Source organism: Salvelinus namaycush, chromosome 22 (assembly GCF_016432855.1).
Source record: "Salvelinus namaycush isolate Seneca chromosome 22, SaNama_1.0, whole genome shotgun sequence".
NCBI lineage: Eukaryota > Metazoa > Chordata > Actinopteri > Salmoniformes > Salmonidae > Salvelinus > Salvelinus namaycush.
Window position 1 is genome coordinate 16,824,551 of NC_052328.1, and position 27,222 is coordinate 16,851,772.

Below are 27,222 nucleotides of genomic sequence, written 5' to 3' on the forward strand. Positions count from 1 at the left end.
CTGTAGACTACTCTACAACTGGTCCATGTCCCTGCCGTGTAACATGGTGCTGAAGAAGGCAGTAGACAGCCTGCTCTGCTCCATGTGCCACATCCACCCCAGCTACTTCTCTCTGCTTATGTCCTGGATGGACATCGTAGCCCCGCCCACCGCCGCCCAGCACCGCCTCTCCATGACGGACGACGGCAAGAAACAGCACGACCTCAGCAGCGCCAATGCTAACGCCACCACCAGCGCTGGCCTCACTGACGACTCCAAACATGCGCGGCCACCCATCGCCTTGTCCGAGTCTCAATTGACCACTCTGGCTGCAGCCTCACAGTCACCCGGGGCGATAGAGCAGCTGCTGGACTCAGGCCTGCCCTCTCTGCTGGTCCGCAGCCTGGCCGGACTCTGCTGTGGCCTCCTGTCTGCAGCTGGCCTGCCCCTGCCCTCCACCGCCCAGGCCGAACGACGGCAGCACCATCACAACCACCACCCCCACTCCTCTTCGTCATCTTCCTCTCAGAGCAGGGCGCCCCTGTCTGCAGAGCTGGCAGCCCCAGTGCTGCGTTTCCTCACTGAGGTTGGGAACAGTCATGCCATGAAGGACTGGCTAGGTGGGCCTGAGGTGAACCCGCTGTGGACCGCTTTGCTGTTCCTGCTTTGCCACAGCAGCGCAAGCGCAGGGGGAACCAGCGTTGTCCATGGGCACGCGGGAGCTCACTCTGCTGCCTCCGGCGGTGCGTGCTGCCCCCCTCCGCCCCCACCCCAGCCTTCAGGGTCGCGCTACTCTCTGGCCTTCTCGACCCGGGGCAGCGGGCTCACCACCCAGCAGAGGACTGCAATCGAGAACGCCACAGTGGCCTTCTTCCTGCAGTGCATCTCCTGCCACCCCAACAACCAGCGGCTCATGGCACAGGTCCAGTGGAATGCATTGACTACACACATTTCCACCCTGACCAACCGTATCTGATAGATAACTAACGTGTGTCTTTGGTGGGCTCTTGTTCTCTAGGTGCTGTGTGAGCTCTTCCAGTCTGCCCCCCAGCGTGGAAGCGTGCACGTCTCTGGCAACATCTCTGGCTTCATCCGCAGGCTCTTCCTGCAGCTCATGCTAGAGGATGAGAAGGTCACAGTCTTCCTGCAGTCGCCCTGTCCGGTGGGTACCAAGTTTCCGTAGGCTCTGATCTAGTATCAGCTCACCTGACTTGGAGCAATTTCATTCTCCTCCAAATTGGAAAGGAAAGAACCGTCAGAGTTATGTGATATCCCAAGGTGACCACAAGAGGCCAGCCCAGCTGTACAGAAAATCCCTCCACACTCACTTGCAGGCTTTCCCCAGACTGATGCTTGTCGGAGAAACAGCACTGCACCTCAGTCAAAATAATGCTCCATATTTCACCCTCCTCAATGATTAGTTGTCATGCGAGCTGTTTAGCGAGCAGTCATGGTAGGGGGAGAGAAAGTGGTTTCAATTGTCTAAAGCTAATTTCATTTGAACCTCCAGCCTCTCATTGTCCTCATTATTCTGCCCCATCCCGTTTTGATGATATTAAACAGTGTCAGGGAAGGGTAAGGGTCATTCCATGGGCAAGGTGAAGGATGACTTTTGCATGGCATGCCAAAAGGTTCCTGGTTATGCACGACGAGCCAAACATACCTCTCTTTTAGACTCTAATTTAGGTCATTTGTGTGCTTAATTACACAAGGTGTCCTGGGAGTCACATCAGTGAAGGTTAATTATGTATGATCAGTAGGTGATTAATAGCAGGATGGGTCTACATGATAATGTGTTTACACATTAGGTAGGGCTAGGGCTGTGGTGGTCATGATATTTTGTCAGCCGGTTATTCTCCAGCAAAAGACTGCTGGTCTCTCTGTAATTGACCGTTAATTAACAAACACGTTTATAGTCTCCGGGTCTCCACGCATACAAGCCGCTGATGCGTGCCTTTGGAACATTTACATTAAAAAAAAAGTCTATCTATTTAATATACACATCACAATAAATTCCTTTGTTTTAGTCAGGTTTTAAAGAAAATGTATTTCAGAAGAACAGAATACGAGTTGACCTACTGTATGTTTTTTAGCTGTGGGTCATGCTGTAGGCTTGTCCATTTAGCAGACAAGACATGCTTAAGTCCCGTGCCGTTATTTTATGATTTTATAGGAAGAATAAAATAATTTACTTGGCTGAATAAAATTGAATACTTCAATTTGGGGAGGGGTGGTAAGATTAGGGGAAAATAATAAAGGAACATATATTTTATGGAAGATATATATTTAAAATAGATATGGGGGATTGTAAATGCTGCAGATAATTACATTGATAGAAGCCACAATCTATCTGCAATATTAATTCTGATTTACCCGCTAAAATAATTTGATATTTTTCCCATTCCGGAGAGAGTGCTGTTGAGCGTTAAAGTGATCATTTGAAACCCGTCCTATACACCAGATTTAGTTATTTGGCAACTTTAGTTGTGAATGATACAAACCTTAGAATGCCTTAGATAACACATATTTATGGGCTGCATGGTGCAACTATAGGCTATTGATGATTTGAGAAAGTAGCAAAAAAAAGCTTGCTCTCTGTTGCATCAAGCTGCACATACTATTCTCTCATCAAGGTATAATATTTTCACCCATCAGACTATTCTCAATTTAATCTTGTCTTTGCTAATATGTGACATTTGTTTTGATTGAAATGGCCCATTATCAAATGTGCAGGAACAGGGGCCAGGGGAAAATGACATGTCATCGATTTGCACTCTAATAGCGAATGGAGGCCACTTTCCCGCCTGTTCGTTTTTCAATCATGCCGGGTAGGCTATTCCGGTTTTATAGGGGATCATGTGCTTAATATGAGCAGCTGAGAAATAAATATAGTAGCAGCTGGGATCTCTTCTTTTTAGTGGCACCCATCTAAACTCTGCTTTCACACGCAATTTCATATAGGAATGTCTGGGCTTATAAGAACAGTTGTTTCACGCCACGCATCAACCACTGTTTGAGGAGCATGTAGCTTTTCGCTGCACGGCAGGTGATATTCCACCCAAACTTTGCATGCCATGGGCTCCCCAATCCTATTCCTGCAGCTACCCTGTGCTTAATTTGGGAAATCTAGTGAAATCTGTTCGGAAACATCGATATTAACATATTTTCACAAAGAAACATTTCATTAGACTGACAGCCCCTTTCTGCGTGCTTGAGAAAGGAATGAAGGAGAGAAAGGAGGAGATGAAAATGCACGGTAGTGAGATATTCTGTAGCTAAAGGTAATGGCAGCCTATTAATTATGGAAATATAAAAAAAATGCCTAATTACTAGGCTATTCAAAATCGAATACAAATTCACGATAATTGTAGGCTAACTCTGTAAGCCGCCCTGTACAATCAACAAACCAATAGCATCGCCTAGGCCGAAACGTTCTATTGTGGAAATTCTTACACAGGGACACTCGAAGTCCATCTTGAATAATCATTGTTTATTATCAGGTAACTGGAGAGGTTCCAACCAACTTGATGCACCATAGTGAACGTCTGTCAGGAGCTCTCCGGGGAAGTCCCGTGAGATTTCTTATGTACAGACAAGTTATATTTGCATGATTTAGCTTATTCATTCAAAATTAATGAATCAACGTTTGCTTCATTCATGTGACAGACCAATACTGGGTCATGCTTGTGACAGACCGATAGGCTTCTTCTCTCAATGCTGAGACCTTGAAACTGAGAACTTTCGTTCTCAAAACAAGGGTCTGGGCGTACTGCCAAATTGCAGATACTGATAGTGAGGATTCGTGCAATCAGTCACTTTCATGAACACAGAAAACAGTTATTAGAAAAGCACGAACACAGACCACAGAAATGTATAAATAGAAAAGCACCAACTTAATATTTTCCATCACAGTTCTTTCCCAGACTCATGGCTAAAAGGTTTGGAGCGTAGCTTAAGGTAACCATTCTCCAGTATTTATATAATACAGTCCACAATCAAAGGCCATTTACTAGAATTTGTTTAATTTTGGAGTATAGGCTCGACCAATTATGTATCAAAGACATCTTAAATCTTTTTTTGTGTATGTGTTTTTCTGCAGTGCATATACGGTAGGCTATGTATTGTATAGTGGTGTTGTATAACGGTGCACTCATTATTTTAATTCAGGTATGCCTAAGCTCTAATATGCGTATCGACTACGGAGTTCATGACTGCCAATGTGGCATTAATACGGTCACTGCAACAGCCCTAGATAGGGCCCTATAAAATCTTTTTTTTCCTGGTTCAGTTTAGTTTTCCCATGTTTTTGTTTTTTTCCAGTTTTTATCTGGTTTTTCGCTGTCAAAATTATTATATATATTTTTTTTTGAAAAACAATACAATTAGATGTTCTAAGTCCACAACAGTGCTTAAAACACATCAGGGGACCAATATTTTTAATAATTAGGATTTTTTACAAGTGTGCAGCAGCAAGATAAATGTTTTTCTTTTGCAACGTTTCTGTAGCAGTCATGTGATAACAGAGTTTGCAAAACAAATGGCCACTAGATTGATGCAGAAAATGACACATTCTGCCAGGTAACATACGAATCACTGATGCATTTTCATGTCTTATGATTAACTTGGGCAAATTAATGTATTTTCTAATAAGTTCAATACATTTAGTTGATTTCCTTCTAAATTCAACAAATGTTTGAATACAGTTGAATTCCGGTTTAATGTCTGGATTGCGTGTGCGTTCTCCGCAATGCAGAATTTATAGGACCCCGAAATATCTCATGTCGGACTTTGTGGTGCCTTTTACCTTAAAAATGAAATATATATTTTTTACTCCATCGGGCCTTTTTAGATCTAAAAAAACGTTAATGGTTTACTTTTATTTCATCAGCGTTGAGAAGACTCTTTGATATTTAACAAAGCCTCACTCAATTTCTCCCTAATCTGCTTCTCCCTGGAGGGAACTTGACATTTTGATTTGCTGTCAATCTAAAAAATAGTGTACTTTATTGTACTAGCTACCATACCAAGATATGGAGTCTAGAACATTTTGCTTCCTATGAGAGGTATATCAGACTTGTCTAAAAGCCACCAGTACCTTTTTAAAGGTGCATGTTTCAAACAGCCTTTTAGGTTACATAATCTAAATCTCCTGCCAGGCTAGTGTTTGTAGTGTAGTGATTTTGTCTGGAGTGTGTACTGTGGGGACTGAGTGAAGGGGCTGAATGAGGGGGCTGAGGTTGTGTTTGGACCTACAGTGAGCTGTCCATGCAACCTAAGCGGCTGAGCTGTGCTCTGGCAACACCATGACTGTCGCCTGCAGGTTGCAGAAAGCAATAGATGTCACCTTCAATGTTGTACACATGTAACATTCATGCCTGAATGAGAAACCTTGTTATTTCCAATGAAGGCAGGAGTGGAAGTCAACAGCCAAGGCCAGCTTCATTCACTCCAAAAGTGGCCCTGCATTGTGCTCCTGAATCTTTCATCTCTCACTTGAAGTCATGACCGTTCATAACATTGGTGGCAGTGGTGTTTTGTACTGGTACTGTCCTAATACCTTCTCATCTCTCTTCAGCTGTACAAGGGACGCATTAACGCTACCAGCCATGTGATCCAGCACCCCATGTACGGAGCAGGGCACAAGTACCGCACCCTCCACCTTCCCATCTCCACCACCCTCGCTGAAGTCCTGGACCGGGTGTCGGGTACGTCTGCTGCCTCAAGCAATTAGTGTTACAGAACGGAAATTACTTTTAAACATACTTCCTTGTAGCCCCAGCATCAACCTCATCAATATTATGTGGCCCTCAGATAAAGAGGAGCTGAGTGTTTCCAGTGCCACTCAGATGAACCCTCCTCCCACAATGACAGACACACAGGATCTAAATGGGAGAAACCCACTCTCCGTATGCTGCTCGTCATTCAAGCATTTTATCTCTTCTCACTGGGTCCTTAAATTTGAAAAGGCAGACATATTTGAAGTTTATACCCCATGTCAGCACCTCATACAGTCTCACGCACACACGCGCACACAATCTCCCTGGGCATTAACATTGACCTTTCCATGCGACTGCTGCGTCCACTCACATCGCCTCATTAACATCAATACGTAAGAGCGTCCTGCCATATTAGCTTTCCAGCAGATGAAGATAGCTCTCTGATCAATGGCTACAGAGTGGATCAGCTGGTAGTGTAAACGTAGCTACACTTACTTAGTGGCACGCCAGTCTCCTTTTCACCTCATTTAACAGGTGATTTATACTGAACAGAATTATAAATGCAACATGCAATAATTTCATAGATTTTACTGAGTTACAGTTCATATAAGGAAGCAGTCAATTTAATTTAATTCATTAGACCCTAATATATTGATTTCACATGACTGGGCAGGGGTGCAGCCATGTATGGGCCTTGGAGGGCATAGGCCCATCCACTGAGGAGCCAGACAGCTTATGGTCGAGAAATTAACATTCAACTCTCTGGCAACAGCTGTGGTGGACATTCTGGCAGTCAGCATACCAATTGCGCTCTCCCTCAAAACGTTTGGCTTTGTGTTGTGACAAAACTGCAAATTTTAGTGGCCTTTTATTGTTCCAAGCACAAGGTGCACCTGTGTAATGTTCATGCTGTTTAATCAGCTTCTTGATATGCCACACCTGTCAGGTGGATGGATTATCTTGGCAAAGGAGAAATGCTCACTAACAGGGTTGTAAACAAATTTGTGCACAAAATTTGAGAGAAATACACTTTTTGTGCGTATGAAGCGTTGAAACATGGGACCAACACTTTAAATGTTCCGTTTTATATTTTTGTTCAGTATACTTAACAAAAGGCACATCTCAATAGGTGGTCCAGGTAAGTCATGACATAGCACAAGTGTGGGTTTTTCCTCTCTTGTTCAGTCTTCTCTATTGTTCATCAAGCAAGGGAGAGGTGGATGACATCATGGATTAGCCATCAGATCAACTTTTTGAATGCCCTACTCGAAGTTTGCAGGTGTCTTTTTTACCCCTTAGTGTATATACTTTATTGTATTTATAGTTGGGATATCACTTTTCAACAGTAAACTGGCACTATGTTAGACCCACAAGCCTAACATAGTGCAAGTCTAATGCCACACCCTCATTCCCCTTTATTGCACCCTGCTGGTCAACCCTGTGATTGAAATAGCCCTGTGCAAGCTGCTGGACTCATAGATTTTGGCCTTTACCAGAAGCCCCAGAGTTTTTTAAGAAGCACTGAATCCAATTTTTCCTTGTGCGCTATATAAATAACCCCTCCATTTCCTGAAATAGTCACTGGGCCCTGTCTATAAACTAACCCGGCCTGTCCCTTTCTCCGTAGGGGGATGATGTCCACCTGGCGCTACCCAGGGAGGCAGGGATAGGCTCGGTTAATAATAAAAGTTTACATTTTATTAGTCGTATGTACAGGATACACATGGTATAACCGTCCAATGAAAGGCTTACTTGCAGGTTCCTTCTCAACTATAAGAAATAATACAAGATAAGAATACGAACATAAAGTAAATGGCTCAGTAAAATAGAATAAACATTTTAGCTTAAGTATAATACAGGAAGGCACATTCTATAGTCCAATATTTACATGTGTAAGGGAGCACAGCAGAAACAGCTAGTGCTAGCCAGGGGTCTTTTTAAAGGAGCCATTAGTTGCCCTTGGAATTGCTAATGCCAGATTATCTGCTATCAAGCCCATTTTATCTGAACTCTCAGGGAATGGAGGACTGAGATGGGCTAGCTACTTGTCAGCTGATTGTATCTCTAGTTGTTTGCATAGCCTTGTTTGCGCCTACATTAGGGTTGATGTCAATATTAGAACTTACCGATATGGGATTTGATTCAATACCGATTTCCAATTTTAGAATGGAAATATTCACCATAACTGCTAAATCTGCCGATTTTATTATTATAGCTCGTATGGATTGTGATTTAAACAGCCCTATAAAGAAACTCAGAAAGCTGATTTCTTACATTTGAGGAAAGAACATTAATGTAAGCACCACATAAACTGTAGGAGCACCAGAAACACCAGCTATTTTTCATAGGGAGAAACAGTCTAGTGCAGTGGTTCCCAAACTTTTTATAGTCCCGTACCCCTTCAAACATTCAACCTCCAGCTGCGTAGCCCCTCTAGCACCAGGGTCAGTGTACTCTCAAATGTTGTTTTTTGTCATCAGTGTAAGCCTGCCCCACACACACTATACGATACATTTATTAAACATAAGAACGAGTTCGTTTTTGTCACTGCTCGTGGGAAGTGACAAAGACCTCTTATAGAACCAGGGCACAAATAATAATAATCAATAATTTTGCTTTTTATTTAACCATCTTACACAACCTTTTGTTCATCGAAAATTGTGAATAACTCACCACAGGTTAGTGAGAAGGGTGGTCTTGAAAGGATGCACGTAACTCTGCAATGTTGGGTTGTATTGTAGAGAGTCTGTCCTAAATAATTTTCCACACACACTGTGCCTGTATTTAGTTTTCATGCTAGTGAGGGCCGAGAATCCACTCACATAGGTACGTGGTTGCAAGGGGCATCAGTGTTATAACAGCACGATTTGCCAAGGCAAGACACTCTGAGTGCAGCCCTATCCAGAAATCTGTCAGTGGCTTCTGATTAAATCATTTTTTCACAGAACTGCTTGTTGCAATTTCGATGAGGCTCTCTTGTTCAGATATCTCTAAGTGGACTGGAGGCAGGCCATGAAAGGGATAACAAATCCAGTTGTTTGTGTTGTCCATTTCAGGAAAGTACCTGCGTAATTGCGCACCCAACTAACTCAGGTCCTTCAGAATATCACATTTGACATTGTCCGTAAGCTTGATCATTTGCACACAGAAAATCATACAATGATGGAAAGACCTGTGTGTTGTCCTTGTTAATGCAGACAGAGAAGAGCTACAACTTCTTAATCATAGCCTCAATTTTGTCCCGCACATTTTAAATAGTCCCTGTAATCCTAGATTCAGATCATTCAGGCGAGTAATAACATCACCCAGATAGGCCAGTCGTGTGAGAAACTCATCATGCAAGCGGTCAGACAATAGAAAATTATCGTCAGTAAAAATAACTTTAAGCTCATCTCTCAATAAAAAATAAAAAAAACGTGTCAGCTTGATAACCTGTTGTAAAAGCGTTACATGGTCGCTGTCCATATCATTGCATAGTGCAGAAAATTCACGAGAGTTCAGGGGCCTTGCTTTAACAAAGTTAACCATTTTCACTGTAGTGTCCAAAATGTCTTTCAAGCGGTCAGGCATTCCCTTGGCAGGAAGAGCCTCTCGGTGGATGCTGCAGTGTTCCCAAGTGGCGTTGGGAGCAACTGCTTGCACGCACGTTACCACTCCGCTATGTCTCCCCGGTTTTTTGGCCTTTTCCACCTGCATTGTCCCAGCCATATCCACGGCAGCAGGAAGAATTAAATCCTCCACAATAGTATGGGGATTGCCTGTCCTAGCCACTCGGTAGCTCACCATATAAGACGCTTCTATCCCCTTATTAATGGTATCTGTTGCTTTTATACATGTCTTACTACTCGAAAGTTGTCTTTATTCTCCCTCAAAAAACTCCCGTGGCTTATTTGTCAAATTGTCATGTTTCATTTCTAAATGTCTGCACAAGAGTGAAGGGTTCCCTCGAGAGTAACGGTTGATGTGATTGGATGTTATTTGACTAGGCTACCTGTGTTTGATAGTGTTATTTCGCTGAACACTAACGTTTGATTGTTTTATTTTGATTTTTGGCAGTGAAATAAGGCTACTCAGGCGATGGCGAAAAAACCTCACCCAAATGTATAGCCGTGGTATATCAGACTGTATACCATAGCAGGAAAATAATTACTATTTTCTGGTCTAATTACGTTGGTAACAAATTTATAATAGTAAAAAACTAACATCGCTCAATTTCATATCGGACAACCGATAAATCGGGCTTTAGTCAATACTTGTGTGCACATGGCTAGTCGGCCGCTGGGGCTGTGCATATTATGACAATTAGCATCTAGTCTTTCACACAAGTGGCTTTGATGGCTTGTTGCTGAAGGGTGGTTCTAACGTGCTCCCTCCCTCTTTCAGACACCCCCAGCATCACAGCCAAGCTGATCAATGAGCAGAAAGAGGACAAGGAGAAGAAGAATCACGACGAGAAGGAGAAGATGAAGACAGACAGCGGTTTTCAGGACAACTACAGTGTCGTCGTGGCCTCAGGTACACGTTTGGCCCCCTCCTCCTCACAAACTCTCACCGCATCCCTTCCTTCCCACGCCTGCCAATCCTTGTGGCTTCGCAGGAATGGATTAATTGATTCTAAAGCACCAATTAGATGGCAGGTATTGTTTTGCCTAAAGCTGGGCTTCCAGCCCTATGTTGAGGTCCTGCACCGAATGTAAACTATTTGTATATGGAAATACAATGTGTAAAATATCCCAAAGTATAGACAGTGTTTGATAAGAAGCACTAGACAGAAGCGCTCCCCTCTAGAATCACATTCACTAGCATATAAAAGTCCATCTCATGGTAAATGACTGGAGTGTGTTTTCCTTTCAGGCTTGAAGTCCCAGTCGAAGAGAGCCCTGTCGACCCCTCCCCGTCCCCCTTCGCGGAGGGGACGTGTGATGAGCGATAAGCTGACAGCCTCAGGTGTGGACCCATCTGCCAAAACTCTCAGCGTGCCTGTCTTCCACCTCTACCACAAGCTGCTACCAGGTACTGTGTACACACAAACAGCTCCCTTCTCTCTCCAGCACCTTCCCTCCGCCAAGTGAAGCCTGTTCATCTGACGAAGCCAATTCATTGAGCTAGTGTGCCCGAGTGTCCTTTGGCTTGTTCTAGTCTGTGGTGTTGTGACCCTGGGTTGTCAAGGTAAACGTAAGTAGCCTTGCACGAGCCTTGGCTTGTGCGAGCTGGAACAGCTCATAGGAGCAGCAGCCTATCTCCTGTTTCTGTAGCGTGACGCACCTTGATGTACACCCCTTGGACAGGACGCTAGTCTATCAAAGGGCCTTACCCTCAGTCTATCTCCTTAAGGCCAGCAAGATCCAAGTTTTACCTAACTCATGGAAGATAAGCGAAGACATGATCAGACCTTTGTTTGCAAAGACAAACATTTACTATGGGCACAAGCAGCACTCCATCCATTATGTCTTGTCTTCACATGTAGTCATTGTTAAATAGGTCACTAGCCTTCATGTCACGTAGCTGTCATGGGTTTTCTGTCCCTCTGGGCCTGGTAGTGTGACCAAGGTTTTGGTTCCTCACTGTGAACGCTGTCTCATCCCTCCACCCCCCCCTCAGGTCAGCCCCTGCCGGCAGAGATGACACTGGCCCAGCTGTTGACCCTGCTTTACGACCGCAAGCTGCCCCAGGGCTACCACTCCATCGACTTGACTGTCAAGTTGGGCTCCAAGGTTATCTCCGACCCCGGGATCTCGAAGACGGACTCCTTCAAACGGCTCCGCACAGAGAAAGGTATGGCAGAGCACTCACTTGCACACAAGACATACAAGCGCACACTCGCATTCAAACATACACTACATGACCAAAACTTTGTGGACACCTGCTTGTCAACATCTCATTCCAAAATCATGGACATTTATATGGTGTTGTTCCCCCCTTTGCTGCTATAACAGCTTCCACTCTTCTGTGAAGTTTTTCCGCTAGGTGTTGGAACATTGCTGTGGGGTCTTGATTCCATTCAGCCGCTAGAGCATTTGTGAGGTCAGGCACTGACGTTGTGCGATTAGGTCAGGCTCGCAGTCAGCGTTACAATTTATCCCAAAGGTGTTCGATGGGGTTGAGGTCAGGGCTCTTTGCAGGCCAGTCAAGTTCTTCCAAATCGATTTCGACAAACCATTTCTATATGGACCTTGCTTTGTGCACGGGAGAATTGTAATGCTGAAACAGGAAAGGGCCTTCTCCAAACTGTTGCCACAAAGTTGGAAGCACAGAATCGTTTAGATTGTCATGATTCCTCCTCCACCAAACGTTAAAGTTGGCACTAGGTATTCGGGCAGGTAGTGTTCTCTTGGCATCCGCCAAACCCATATTCGTTCATCGTACTGCTAGATGGTGAAGCGTGATTCATCACTCGAGAGAACATGTTTTCACTGCTCCAGAGTCCAATGGCGGTGAGCTTTACACCACTCCAGCTGAGGCTTGGCATTGTGCGCATGGTGATCTTAGGCTTGTGTGTGGCTGCTCTGCCATGGAAACCCATTTCATGATGCTCCCGATGAACAGTTCTTGTGCTGTCGTTGCTTCCAGAGGCAGTTTTGGAACTCTGTAGTGAGTGTTGCAACCAAGGACAGACGATTTTTTTATACGCTACGTACTTAAGCGCACAGAACAGGACCGCCGAGTGCTGGTGTGGCCTACCACTTTGCGGCTGAGTTGTTGTTGCTTCTAGACGTTTCCACTTCACAATAACAGCACTTACAGTTGACCGGGGCAGCTCTAGCAGAGCAGAAATTTGACAAACTGACTTGTTGGAAAGGTGGTGTCCCATGATGGTGCCACGTTGAAAGTCACTGAGGTCTTCAGGAAGGCCATTCTACTGCCAATGTTTGTCTATGGAGATTGCGTGGCGGTGTGCTCAATTTTATAGACCTGTCAGCAACGGTTGTGGCTGAAATAGCCGAATCCACTCATTTGATGGGGTGTCCACATACTTTTGTATATGTATTGTATAACTGCGTGCGCTCACACTCTCCTTCTCCCTCCCTGTCTGCCATTTGTCCTCTTGCTATGTAGTTAGTGTGTAAAGTGAGCCCCAAACGGCTCTCTCCATTGGTCCCCTGACAGTCCATTCCACAGAGGGATTAATGGCTCTCCCCCTCCACAGCCATCCATTTCTCTGTCTGAGCGCTGGGCCTCAGTCTCCTGAGATGTTTTCAGGTGCCATTAACAGTCTGTGTAACAGGTGGCCCAGTGTGAGATGTGCATACTCAAAAGCACCAGCACAGTCACTCCGCTCTTTTTCACTGTGTTAAGTAATGGGATAAAGGGATACACATAAAGTGTGTATCCATTTCTACAATGATGCTGTTGGCCTTCTCTTGCTCTGGGCCGGGGTTTACTTCAGATTGAAAGCTATTATGTTATCATCATAAATTGGCCGGGTTGACTTCAATGTAAGAGAAAGATGGAAATGTCGGCTGCATGTCAGAAATGAATCGGAGCTTGGATGAGGGAATGGAGGCTTGAAAATGGCGTGGGTGCCTCTTAATGACTTCAGCGGTAATAAATACAGGCCAGTGCCTTCAGTCTTTTTCCATCAAGTTTTGTTAGAAACTAATGGAGTTATTTTGGACCCTGCTTTTATCACCTATTATCTTGTGTTCATCCTTCGAAAGAAAAGCTCTGATGGTTGAAAGCTCCCAGAGCGACTTGACTCATGACCACCCAATCAGATTCCACCCTCTACTTTTAAACTCCACTTGTTCCCAAAGCTGTTTTAGCCCCTTGACGTTGTAGAAACATTTACACAAGACTCATGTCCTTTGTTAATGTCACTTTAACAACTGTATAAGATGAAACTTAACTGGGAAATTTCCAGAAATTTTCCATGGGAAGTTAAGCCTGGGAATTTTGCTTAAATTCATCAAACAAGTTGTCTTATAACAGTAAACCTTTTTTGTGGGAAAAACATAAGGCAATTCTAGGTCTTGTGGCATATATTGGTTAAATTATCCCCAATTCAATGGAATTGCAACCCTCTGCATGCACAGTACATTCTTCCATCGCATGTGCAGTGCACTCTTCCATCACATGTACAGCTGATTCTCAAGATTCTCAAGAACACAAATGAGATTTGAGCCCACACTACTACACTGTCTGAGCCAAGGACTACATGCTTTCTGGTAAATTTCGATTACAATACTGGGTGGGGTGAATATATCAAATCAAATTTTATTTGTCACATACACATGGTTAGCAGATGTTAATGCGAGTGTAGCGGAATGCTTGTGCTTCTAGTTCCGACAATGCAGTAATAACCAACGAGTAATCTAACCTAACAATTCCACAACTACTACCTTATACACACACAAGTGTAAAGGGATAAAGAATATGTACATAAATATATATGAATGAGTGATGGTACAGAACGGCATAGGCAAGATGCAGTAGATGGTATAGTACAGTATATACATATGAGATGAGTAATGTAGGGTATATAAACATAAAGTGGCATAGTTTAAAGTGGCTAGTGATACATGTATTACATAAAGATGGCAAGATGCAGTAGATGATATAGAGTATATACATATACATATGAGATGAGTAATGTAGGGTATGTAAACATTATATTCAGTGGCATTGTTTAAAGTGGCTAGTGATACATTTTTACATACATTTCCATCAATTCCCATTATTAAAGTGGCTGGAGTTGAGTCAGTATTTTGGCAGCAGCCACTAAATGTTATATTTTATATGACATACATGATTGTTAACTAGTAAATAGTAGCCTACAGGAAAGTGTGTTTAAATCATTTCTAACTTGTTAACAATTTCTGGTAGTTAGTTTTTGCTACCATGTGGGTTTTAGCTTGCTTGACCCTGCTAACAGTGTTAATTCACCTATTTTCATTTTAAAACATTTATCTTACAAAGGAGTTGTTTAATCTAGCTGCTTAACTATTTATCTGTACATGGAATTGTATTTGGGTTTTTCTTTGCAATCTTTTTTCCTTATCTTTACAGGAAAATGCCACAGGCACTACATGATATGTGTAGACATTTCACTGCAGCTGCAGGAACATCTGTGTACATGTGCAAGTACTGTGCCAAATCATATGTGAAGAATGCAACAAAGATGCAGAATCATCTGGCCAAGTGCATAAAGTTCCCTAAGCACTCACAACAAGCAACCTCTGACAAAAGTCCCTCATCATTTTCACCTCGAATAGAAGTAATCAGCCACCTTATCGATAGCAACAGCTCATGGTCCTCCTGGAATCAGAAGGTTTTTTTGACTCAATGGAGGAACGTAGAGAAATGCTCATGAGTGTCTTGCTCGAGCTGTGTAAGCAACTTGTTCACCTCTGATGCTCACAGGCAATGTGTATTGGAAGAGAATTCTGAATGTTCTTCGCCCAGCACACACCCCTCCAACCAGACATGCTTTATCTACTAATTTGCTGGATGCAGAGTTTAACAGAGTTCAAGTGAAGGTCAAGCAAATCATAGAGAAAGCAGACTGTATTGCAGACTGTAGTACCAATGGGTGGTTGAATGTTCGTGGGCAAAGAATAATTAACAACATTTCCACCCCTCAACTAGTATTCTACAAGAGCGCAGACACGAGGGACAACAGACACACCGGTCTCTCCATTGCAGATGAGCTGAAGGCAGTCATCAATGACCTTGGACCACAGAAGGTATTTGCATTGGTGACAGACAATGCTGCGAACATAAAGGCTGCTTGGTCTAAAGTGGAGGAGTCCTACCCTCACATCACACCCATTGGCTGTGCTGCTCATGCATTGAATCTGCTCCTCAAGGACATCATGGCACTGAAAACAATGGATACACTCTACAAGAGAGCCAAGGAAATGTTTAGGTATGTGAAGGGTCATCAAGTTATAGCAGCAATCTACCTCACCAAGCAAAGTGAGAAGAATAAGGGCACCACATTAAAGCTGCCCAGCAACACCCGTTGGGGTGGTGTTGTCATCATGTTTGACACTCTCCTGGAGGGGAAGGAGTCTCCAGGAAATGGCCATATCACTGGACAGCCCCATCAAGAGGATCATCCTGGATGATGTATTTTGGGAGAGAGTGGTAAGCAGACTGAAACTCCTGAAACCTATAGCAGTAGCCATTGCACGGATTAAGGGAGACAATACCATCCTGTCTGATGTTCAGACTCTACTTGTAGATGTAAAAGAAGAAATACGCACCGCCCTGCCCACTATACTGTTGCTCCAAGCAGAGGAAACTGTAGTTCTGAAATGCATCAAAAAGCATGGAGACTTCTGCCTGAAGCCCGTACACGCCGCTGCGTACATGTTGGACCCAAAGTATGCTGGCAAGCGCATCCTGTCTGGTGCAGAGATCAACAAGGCCTATGGTGTCATCACTACTGTGTCTTGCCACCTTAGCCTGGATGAGGGCAAGGTTCTTGGCAGTCTGGCGAAGTACACATCCAAGCAAGGGCTTTGGGATGAAGATGCAATATGGCAGTTGTGCCAACATATCTCATCAGCCACCTGTTGGATGGGGACTTTGTGGATCTGAGGCTCTTTCCCCTGTTGCTTCCATCCTCCAAATCCCACCACCAACAGCCACCTCTGAGCACAACTGGTCCTTGTTTGGGAACACACACACACACCAAAGCACGCAACAGGCTGACCAATAAAAGGGTTGAAAAATTGGTGGCCATCCGGGCATATTTGAGGTGTGATCCTGACAACGAGCCATCCTCAACAAGGTTGGAAAGTGACAGTGAAGATGAGGCCTCAGTCTGATGTTCAAGAGGTGGACATTGAGGAGGTCCAGGGAGAAGACTTGGTTGTCTTCCTCTCAGTCTAGAAACTAAAGCTTTGGAAGCCTATCATTTTACAAATGTTTTTGGGAGATGCGGTGGATCATTCAATATTCCCTTTTGCTGTTCTGTGAAGTCATCCCATGTGAAGAGTCAACTCATTTAATTAAAGTTCAATTTTTATTTTATTCTATTGGAAGGATTTCATAATTTGCAATTATGTCTACTTATGATAAGGTAAAAGATTTGTTTCTGTCTCCATATGATATGCTAAATATATCCAATGCAAAAAAACATCTACATTTAAATGGTATTAAGTATTACCATACATTTGTTATTCATATATATTGCCGTTAATTCCCACAAAGTTTCCACGTCTGAATATTCCCCAAAATGTGCAGCACTAGGTGTGGTAAATGTTATTACGGTCACCCCTTCAGAATTTTGTTAGACAGGATTTTAGGGGTGATATACTTTATTTAGCCTCCCCCTCGTCTTGCCTTGGCGGTCAGTACCAGGGCACACATGATGTGATGGGGATGGATACATTTTGCCCATTACTATATGACAGCCAGCAAGAGCAGTTGATGTCTGTTTGATATTGTCGGCAACTTGTAGATGTGCAAACCAGAGGAAATTGCTCTGCTCTCTTCCGGCCATGACGGAGCCATACCACCTCAAGCAAAGTCCTTCTCTTCTACATGTTTTTCCCTTGCAAGTGGAAAAATGAATGACTAAAACTGAGAACATGGTCAATAATCCCACGATTTCACTGGTAGCCTATGGCTACACACAATCTTAAAGTGCCGCCTCAACCATCTGTGGTACTGAATGCATGTATATGGCGTGTGCTCAGAGAATTGATGATAGCAGGAGCTGTGGGTGATGTGCTGCTCATGTAGAAAGTGTAGAACCACTGCCCTCCCTGGAAGCTGCAAGGGGTGATGAAGTGAAGCTGAACTAATAGCTGACAAAAGCGACTCCCAAGTCAAGGTGTTCGCTCTTACTAACGTGTGAAGATAAGTATTCCAAACTAATCTGATTTTAAATAATCCACTATACCCTGTGATTCTATACCAGTCGCTCGAATCAGAGCTAAATTCTGTGTAGTTTCCACTGGCTCTGCAGTGGGACATTGTTTGCAGTAAGATATTGTTTGCTTTATACAGAAACCCACTTTAGTGCTTTTTTTTCTCTTGCTGCAGGCTTGTTTTGCCTGCATTGTTAACAGAGCCCATGCTTGGTAGCACTGCTACAAAGCCCTGTGCCGGTCTCTGTCAGTGTGGATGTTGATTGTCCCCAGTGGCAGTTCACAGCCTGTATGCTGCCCCTGGCACCCTGGGGCTAATTAACACTAGCAACCACCACCAACAGTCCAAGCAGTGGAGCGCATCAACTCCTCCCTGCAATGCACCCTCTTCTTCCGCACCTCAGTCCTATCTGTCAGTCACACTGGATGACTTGTCCGTTCCCCTTTTGGGTGAGATATTTTAAAAGGCAATGACTGTCAGTCAGATCTGCCACCCCACTCCTAGAATAGTGGGCTGCTGTTAGTGGTTACACAAGATGGGAGGCCGGTGACCTGCATGTTAACTGCTAATGAATGTAAGTCCAGCTCCAAACCCATTTCACCAATACTGTCTTCAGCCAGACACTAACCACCTGATTAGGTCAATCATTGTCTTCATCGAACCAATTTAGTTTCACCGCCGTGCTCTCGGAGTTCAGATAATTAGTGGAGGCGTATAGATTAGAAACTGCCTGGAGCAGGCTGAAGCCTGCCAATGCTGTATATTTGGCACCACCGCTTTCATCTCTGGTCTGGGGTAAAGGAGCACTGCATGGTAAAGGGTAGTGTTCAGTGGACACACATTTTCAACATGAGGTTGGTGCACATCTTTTCTTGTTTCTGACAAACCTCGGCCCCATTGCTCTCTGCGCTTAACTACATACTTTACTGCAGTAAAATACCTCCCTTACAATACTTACTGCATAGCTCGCCTACAATTTCCCCAAATAGCTTCCAATACCGTCGCTTCCCAAAACAATCCTTTCTCCAGACCCATTGAGGCTGATAAATGGGGAGGATAGCAGTGACCCTCAGTAACAGTCCTGCCAGAGATGGGGGGGAGGGGGGGAATCTCTTAAACCAGTGCGGCGGCTTTGACCAGGGGGAAATTACATAATCCATTTACCAGGCTCAGCCCCACTAACGGCCATCCACTGAACTGAAGACGGGTACATGGAGAGATCTAGCCCTAGCTCCCTTAAAAGCCTTCAACTTCCACAAATAGGCCAGGCCTTTTAGAGCTAAATGGGTTTTGTCCCTCTAACCATTTTTAGGTTTCTAGGTCTACTCTGTAGAGATAGAGGACTTTAGTGCCCAAAAGCCCCTTTTAGCATGGGCAGCACCATTGAGGACTTTCACCATTTTGAAGTAGTCAACTGGGTGGGACATCCTATGGCAGGGATCGTCTAGATTCAGCCACAGGCCGTTTATTCTTCTTTTTCTTGAGCGGGTGGTTGGGCCGTAACATAATTACACATTTGTAGACTGCAAATTGACCGCAAGAAGCACAAACATAGTGCATTCGGAGTATTCAGACCCATTGAATTTTTCCACATTTTGTTAGGTTACAGCCTTATACTAAAATGTATTAAATTGTCCCCCCCCCCCCCCCCCCCCCCCATTAATCTACACACAATACCCCATAGTGAGATGGCAAAAACAGGTTTCTAGACATGTGTGCACTTTTTATTTTATTTTTATTTTTATTTTTTTACATATCACATTTACATAGGTATTCAGACCCTTTACTCAGTACTTTGTGGAAGCACCTTTGGCAGTGATGATTACAGCCTCGAGTCTTCTTGGGTATGACACTACCCAAGCTGTTTTTGGGGAGGTTCTCTCATTCTTCTCTGCAGATCCTCTCAAGCTCTGTCTGTTTGGATGGGGAGCGTTGCTGCACAGTATCCAAAGTAAAAGTATTAATATATTGACCTTTCATATATTAAGCAAACCAGACAGCTTGATTTTTTTACATGTATTTTTATTTACGGCGAGCTGGGGGAACACTCCAACACGCAGACATCGTTTACCAACAAAGCATTTGTGTTCAGAGGCATTAGGGATGACCAGGGATGTTCTTTTGATAAATTTGTGAATTGGAAATTTGTCCTGCATTCAGCATTCAAAATGTAGCGTACTTTTGTGAGTCAGGGAAAATGTATGGAGTAAAAAGTAAATTATTTTCTTAAGGTATGTGGTGGAATAAAAGATGTCAAATATAAACTACAGATGCCCCAAAAAACTATTTAAGTAGTATTTTGAAGTAGTTTTACTTAAGTACTTTACACCACTGTACATTGTATACGATTACATGGGGAATAAATGTCCAAAATTAAAATCACTTGGGTTATTTCCTGCGCATGTTTATTTTTTGCTCAGAAAACTTGGGTGGCCAATTTCGGCCCGCAGACCGCCCTTTGGGGAACGATGTCCTATGAGTTAAGCAAGGATCACATAATTCCATCCAGGTCACCAGTAAGGACCAGCCAATGAATTATACTCCTGAGGAAACATTCCATAACTGCAGGTGGCGGTAAATCACCAACCTTGGCTTTATACCTGTTCAAACACACTCTAGGTGGCATTGTGCACCCTTTCAGTTTGTTTGCCAACTCATAGAAGTATTAGAAGAAGAAAATTGACTACTTCAAATGGAGATGGCCTCAATGGCGCTGTCTGTCCTCTCAGACACAATGATGTGATGTTTAAGTCTATGGCCTACCCTTGATTTAGCACTTGAACTCTCTAATAGGATGCACTTGGCGTAGTAGGCTAATAGGATGCACTTGGCGTAGTAGGCTAATAGGATGCACTTGGCGTAGTAAAGGTACTGGAACATTCTGTAAAATAGGAGAATGTTTGTTCTTGGGGAGAATGATAGAATTCCTTGTCGTTCACGATTTGCCCTCTTTCTCGCAGATCTTATCTGATATGCTCCTCTGATGTCTAATGATTACCCTTTTTCCTGTGCCTTTTTGGTTGCATTTTAAATGTAAACGTAACTCACTGGGTTGATGCTGTTAAAAATATTCTCTGGGTGGCCCAGTCTCTTCTTGCGGCCTGCTGAAAGATGAGCGCTTCCTTCTCCATCACGTTTAATCCTGATTTGGAATTCCAGACAGAACGGGCCTGTTACAACCCCTATTAGTCACTACCCTCGTGACTTTTTAATTCACTACGAGAAGGAGGGGGAAAATCCCTTTAGAGACAAGCGCAATGAATCATTTATTTTATTTTCTTCTCCAGGAGGGTGATGTGCAGCTTTTTGTAGATGACCTATCAATCGACTGGGGCTTTATATCATCATAAAACAGGCCGGCCGTGCCGCAGAATGAAAACAGTAATGGGGAGCTATTTTTTACCATTCATCCTCCGTTCCATTTGGTTTTGACTATGTACGGAACCACACCCCTGACGTGCAAACAAGGACAAGTAGTCTGAGCCCTTGATTCTGTTTTAATCAGTGTGCACTTCATCTGGACTGGCATATCCTTTTTCCAAGGACAACCATTAGCACATATTTATGCATTCACATATGAAAATAGAAATGGTACCCCGTCCACTTATTTCTGGGAAAACTGGTGTCAGTTTCTCTCTCTCGCTTGAACTTGATAAATGAATAGTGATAGCTCTGTTTTTTTCTCTGTTTTCTAACGAGGGATGAGTTATGAGAGATTTATTTCATTCTGTGTTTGAGATGTAAACAATGGCCCTCTTTGCAGGGCATCCCATTATTTACTTGTCGTGATTGGTTGAGCGCGGCACATAGCACACCGAAGAACACAAGCCACATAGAAAATACCTAGTGTCAGTGAAAACACTCTGCTTTCCCCTCCTCCAGTGGAACACTGTGACATGCTGAGTAGCTGTCCAGAGGACGAGCCCATGACCCCGGGAGACGAGTGTCTGGACGCAGCCATCGATGAGTCCTTGCTTGAGACCAAACCCATCCAGTCGCCCCTGCAAGTGTTTGCAGGCATGGGTGGTCTTGCCCTGATCGCTGAGAGGCTGCCAATGCTCTACCCAGACGTCATCCAACAGGTTTGACCGCTTCCTATTCTAATAACTACATAACTAATACCAGCACCAGTAAAATACCACTTTCACAACTTGTGTAATTGGGGAGGTATTTAATTGTAGTCCTATAATGTTAAGCCCATTTTCTAGATATGTTTAGATATAGCATATCATCTAGAGCTCAATACTTAAGAAATTCAAGCTGCCTTTGCTACATAAAGTCCAATGCAGATCTGAAGTTGCCAAAGTAGTGCCTTGTCTCTACTCTGGTTTCAGCCTACAGAGAGGCATTGCAAGTCACTGTTTTCCATTCAGTCTAAATCCCTATTTGTCTCTTCTGGGCTCCCCCTGTGCTACATCATTCCTCCTAAATGAAAGTAAATTGATACTTTAAACGGTAATTGAGAGCACATAGCGACAAGGTGACTAGCTGGAATGGCTTCTGACAGCTGCCAGGTACTAAATCTGTTTTGTTATTTTCTCCCCCTTCCAAATTGTTGCAGCGAATTGAATTATTCAGGCAGTCTCCCAGAGCTACTGGTGGTTTGAAGCAGACGCCTCACGAGGGCTATCAAGTGAGATGATTTGTTTTGTACTTAGCATTGTGATGAAAATGAAGCATATACACGATTGGTCATTGATTGGTTGACCATATACCTCTCTCAACAGGATATTACATCATTCTGCATTAGTTTAACCCTTTGTGTCTCTGGATAGTGTTTTCTGAGCACGCTCTTAAGGCTGTGAATAATTGAGGTGTTCTGCTCTCATCCTGAGTGAGACTGTTAGCAAAGTAAACTTAAGGCATTGATGCAGGTGAGGCTTTTCTGTTTACCCAGTAGTGACCTTGTGTAGTGTTTTCTGACGGGTTAATCAAACAGCCCAGGTCTGTGTCTTTCGTCCCGCTGGTGTTTAGCTGTTTACTTACAGCACATCCTGTTCCTGGAGATCCACTCTGGCTCTTAGTGCAGCTTGAATTGATTATATGGATCACAACTAAGCACAAAATAACTTTGTTTTTCTGAAGTGCTGCCGCTCCGATACTTGCCTTAATCTTAAGGACACTGGGCACAACCTGAAAAAACACTCACTGTAACAGGAGCCCAAAAGTTGAGGGCTGCTACAGTGCCTTCAAAAAGTGTTCACTCCCCTTGACTTTATCCACATAATGTTGTGTTACAGCCTGAATTTCACATTGATAACATTTAGACTGTTTGTCAATGCCTACACACAATACCCCATAATGTCAAAGTGGAATTGTTTTTATACATTTTTACAAATGTAATAAAAAAGGAAAAGCTGATATGTCTTGAGTCATTAAGTATTCAACCCCTTTGTTATTGCAAGACTAAATAAGTTTGGGAGTAAAAATGTGCTTAACAAGTCACATAAGTTGCATGGACTCTGTGTGCGATAAGTGTGTACCATGATTTTTGTATGACTTCCTCATCTCTGTAACCCACACATACAATTATCTGTGAGGTCGCTCAGTCGAGCAGTGAATTACAAACACAGATTCAACCACAAAGACCAGGGAGGTTTTCAAAATAAAACAATCAACGGAATGGAGCTAAGCACACAGGACAAACCTAGAGGAAAACTTGGTCAAGTCTGCATTCCACCATACACAGGGAGATTAATTCACCTTTCAGCAGGACAATAACCTAAAACAAGGCTAGATGTACACTGGAGTTGCTTATCAAGAAGGCAGTGAATGTTCCTGAGTGGCAGAGTTAGTTTGGACTTAAATCTACTTGAAAATCTATAGCAACACCTGAAAAGGGTTGTCTAGCAATGATCAGCAACTAGTTTGACAAAGCTTGAAGAATGGGCAAATGTTGCACAATCCAGGTGTGGAAAGCTCTTGGAGATTGACCCAGAAAGTTTCACAGCTGTAATCACTGCCAAAGGTGCTTCTACAAAGTATTGATGTGTGTGAATACTTATGTAAATGAGATTCCTGTATTTCATTTTCCATCAGTTTGTAAACATTTCAAAAAACATGTTTTCGCTTTGTCATTATGGGGAATTGTGATGAAAGAAAATCGAATCCATTTTGAAATCAGGCTGATTCACAACATTTGGAGTAAGTCAAGGGGTATGAGTACTTTCTGAAGGCACTGTTTGGTTTAATTTATGTTAAACTTGTAAATCAGTTGACCCTCTGCTATCCCATCAAGTAAGTGTTGAGTTAGGAGCTTTGTCCCCAGGGCACTATGCAAAGTCCCACAGCAGCTCTATCGATCTGAATAACAGTTCTCTAGTTCCATATACACCCTACTACCCTCAGTGCCCAAAGACATCACATGACATTGAGATCCCACCCGAGTCAGCTCGTCTGTCAGTGTTGTCCTCTAACCCCATTCTATCCCTGGCTCGTCCTGTGCAGGTGAGTGCTCCGGTGGTGCCCTCAACCACGCAGGAGAAGCCCAAGGACAGCGACCAGTTTGAGTGGGTCACCATCGAGCAGTCTGGCGAGCTCGTGTACGAGGCGCCAGAGACCATGGCCGCCGAGCCGCCACCCATCAACAAGTCGTCAGTGCAGACCATGTCGCCCATCCCCGCCCACTCGCTGGCGGCCTTCGGTCTGTTCCTGCGCCTGCCGGGCTACGCTGAGGTGCTGCTGAAGGAGAGGAAGCACGCCCAGTGTCTGCTCCGCCTGGTGCTGGGCGTCACAGACGATGGCGAGGGCAGTAAGTGACAAAACCTCTCACGCAGCTTCAGGCGTGGTCAGGAAAAACTCCTGTCCCTATTTATGAAGGATTTAGAAGCATGTTCAAATTTTGAAACACCAGGTCCCTATGGTGTTAATATAGAAGGCTGCTGCATGGACAAACATTCTCAGCCCTACTAATAGCAGTTCACTTCTCCACCAATGCTCAGATTGACTTTGTCAGGCAGTTGATCTTGCCAAGTTGTGGACCAAGCAGATCGATAATGCCCATTATCAGAGTCCCTGAATACATAGCTGTCAGTGTCATAATATGGGCAATGCATGTAAATCGACTCTTCTAGAAGCACCTGGCCACGAGCAGGTAGAGATAGAGGGAGAGAGATTTTAATCCCTCCATTTACAATTGAGGCACGTTTGTTCCCACTGGTGCAGATCTTCCCCTGCAGTCCTTGAGACCATATCTGTCTGCTGGCCCTGTGGATCATTTAGCCACAATACTCACACTGGCTTGTTTAATATTGACAAGTCCTACCCCCTCTCATACATTACAACTCCTATCCAGCCAACCTTTGCTCTCATTTGCCTTCATTATTGATGGCTATTTAGCTCCCCTCTCCTCTAGGGCCTGAAATAAACCATGTTGTCCTGCAACATTTTTTTTCTTTAGTCCTTGAGTTAACGGCCCTTAATGATTTGAAGGAGAGCAGGCTGCCAGCTTGTTTAGTGACACTGGTCACACAGCACACTGTCAGACTGCCATTTAGTCAATCATCTTCTCTGATTGGCTGTATCTCTCCCCTTCCTTCCTTCCAGGTCATATCCTGCAGTCTCCGTCGGCAAATGTGCTGCCCACGCTGCCCTTCCACGTGCTGCGGGCCCTATTCAGCACCACACCTCTCACCACGGATGACGGCGTGCTGCTGCGCCGCATGGCCCTGGAAATAGGAGCCATCCACCTCATCCTGGCCTGCCTGTCAGCCCTCAGCCACCACGCACCCCGTGTCCCCAACACCAGCGGGAACTCTTCAGAGGTGAAGCCCAGACACTGACCGTGTCCAAAAGGCGCTCACATGCACATACACACTTCTGGGGACATGCATGTGTGCTTAATACTCGAAATGCAGACAACGTCTTTTCAACGTCATGTGAATTTAAAATTGTAATATCTCCGGCATTTTTTAAGTCAAGTCTAGGGCTGTTCCGGTGACCATATTACTGCCACACCGGCGGTCACGGGTCATGAAGGCAGTCAAATTCCTTGTGACCGTTTAGTCACGGTAATTAGGCTTCTCCAAGCTCTGATGCGGCTGATGGTCATTAGTAGCCTACCAAACTTGCTAACTGCCTGGTACTCAGCACTCTATTGGGCCTCTAATCACTCTGACATCAATGCAAATGTAATCGAAAATCTAACCAAACACATGTTGCGCAACATTTCTATAGGCTATGCAGTTGCGCGAGGAAACCAAGTGATGGCCTCTACTAAAAAGAGGAGCATTCCATCAGCTTTCTATAGGCTAGGCCTAATATATCTATTTCTCAACTTTCCTTATATTAAGCGCATTGCTTCTCTTTACAACAGGAGTATAGCCCACCTGGTTGGCATGAAAATTAACCACGGGGAAAAGCGTCCTCCATTCGCTATTTAAGTGCATAGATGACATGTATTTTTTTTGCTGCCCTTGTTTCGAGACAGGTGCATGATAGTGGTCAATCAAGAATAGTCTGATGGGTGATAATAGACTATCACTTGTGAATGATATAGTATCACTTGTGAATGATGCCCAGCATAAGAAACTGCCTTTTTTTTGTTGACTTTTTCTAATCATAGTCGCACACCTCATCTAGCCTAGCCCATGGACCGATGTTTTAATAAGATTTGTATCACATCTAAAGTGACCAAATAACTTCTTAAAATTAGGCACGTCAGTTAAGAACAAATTCTTATTTACAATGATGGCCTACCAAAAGGCAAAGGCCTCCTGCGGGGACAGGGACCTGGGATCAAAAATAAATACTATATAAATATAGGCCAAAACACATCACAACAAGACAGACAACACAACACTACATAAAGAGAGACCTAAGACCACAACATAGCAAGGCAGCAACACATGACAACACATCATGGTAGCAACATAACTACATGGTAGCAACACAACATGGTAGCAGCACAAAACATGGTACAAACATTATTGGGCACAGACAACAGCACAAAGGGCAAGAAGGTAGAGGCAACAAGAGGTTTAGAGCCTAACTGGCATACAAGCAGCTCGTGAGTTCCAAGTTTGGATAAGATAATTTTCACCATTAAAAATGCAGCTTTTATAATAGAAGCATTACATGCATAATCACATTTGCAGTCACTTTTGATAATAGCTTATAGCCTACTGCCATGTGCACATTGCTGACGAAATAGCCTTTATAGTTAATCAACATTTTAAGCTAAATGTTCTGATCTGTTGCATCAGCCACATTGTGGTTCTATTAATTTGGGATCTATTGCATCCCACAACTGTCTGACTGTTTGGAATATTTTGTACTATGGGGGATAGTAGATTGACATAGACTGCTGCTTTTGCTGTTATTCGACGTATTAAAATGTAATGTTCCAAAGGTCAGCATCAGTGGCTTGTAGACCATGAGATGTGTGGAAGCCAGGAGATGCTAAATGTGTTTGTTAATTAACGGTCAATTACTGTGAGACCGACTTTTATTTGCTTGACAATCACCGGCAACGAAATTTTGTGACCGCCACAGCCCTAGTCGAGTCTTTTACTAAACTAATTTCACACACAGGCTTATAATAATAGATGTAGCCTAAACACAAGATTAAATTGACAGTAGTCTAAATGGGTGACTATATTAGGAATTGTCTTGTGAATGAAGAGACGCAGCATGTGTAATTGACAAAAAAGCGACTTGAAAATCATCCTACAGAGGTTCATGCATGTCAGATGTTTTGATTTATATA

The 27,222-nt window shown here is 43.7% G+C and overlaps 1 protein-coding gene across 1 annotated transcript in view; it reads left to right on the plus strand.

The window, feature by feature from the left end:
- Positions 1 to 27,222, plus strand: part of birc6 (baculoviral IAP repeat containing 6) — a 150,874-nt gene that overhangs the window by 52,251 nt on the left and 71,401 nt on the right. Inside the window, exons 54-62 of the mRNA XM_038960502.1 lie at positions 7 to 901; positions 998 to 1,141; positions 5,555 to 5,684; positions 10,080 to 10,211; positions 10,551 to 10,709; positions 11,298 to 11,471; positions 21,399 to 21,598; positions 23,964 to 24,267; positions 25,062 to 25,279. Coding sequence (XP_038816430.1) covers positions 7 to 901; positions 998 to 1,141; positions 5,555 to 5,684; positions 10,080 to 10,211; positions 10,551 to 10,709; positions 11,298 to 11,471; positions 21,399 to 21,598; positions 23,964 to 24,267; positions 25,062 to 25,279 — 2,356 coding nt within the window. The remainder of the gene's footprint in view (positions 1 to 6; positions 902 to 997; positions 1,142 to 5,554; positions 5,685 to 10,079; positions 10,212 to 10,550; positions 10,710 to 11,297; positions 11,472 to 21,398; positions 21,599 to 23,963; positions 24,268 to 25,061; positions 25,280 to 27,222) is intronic.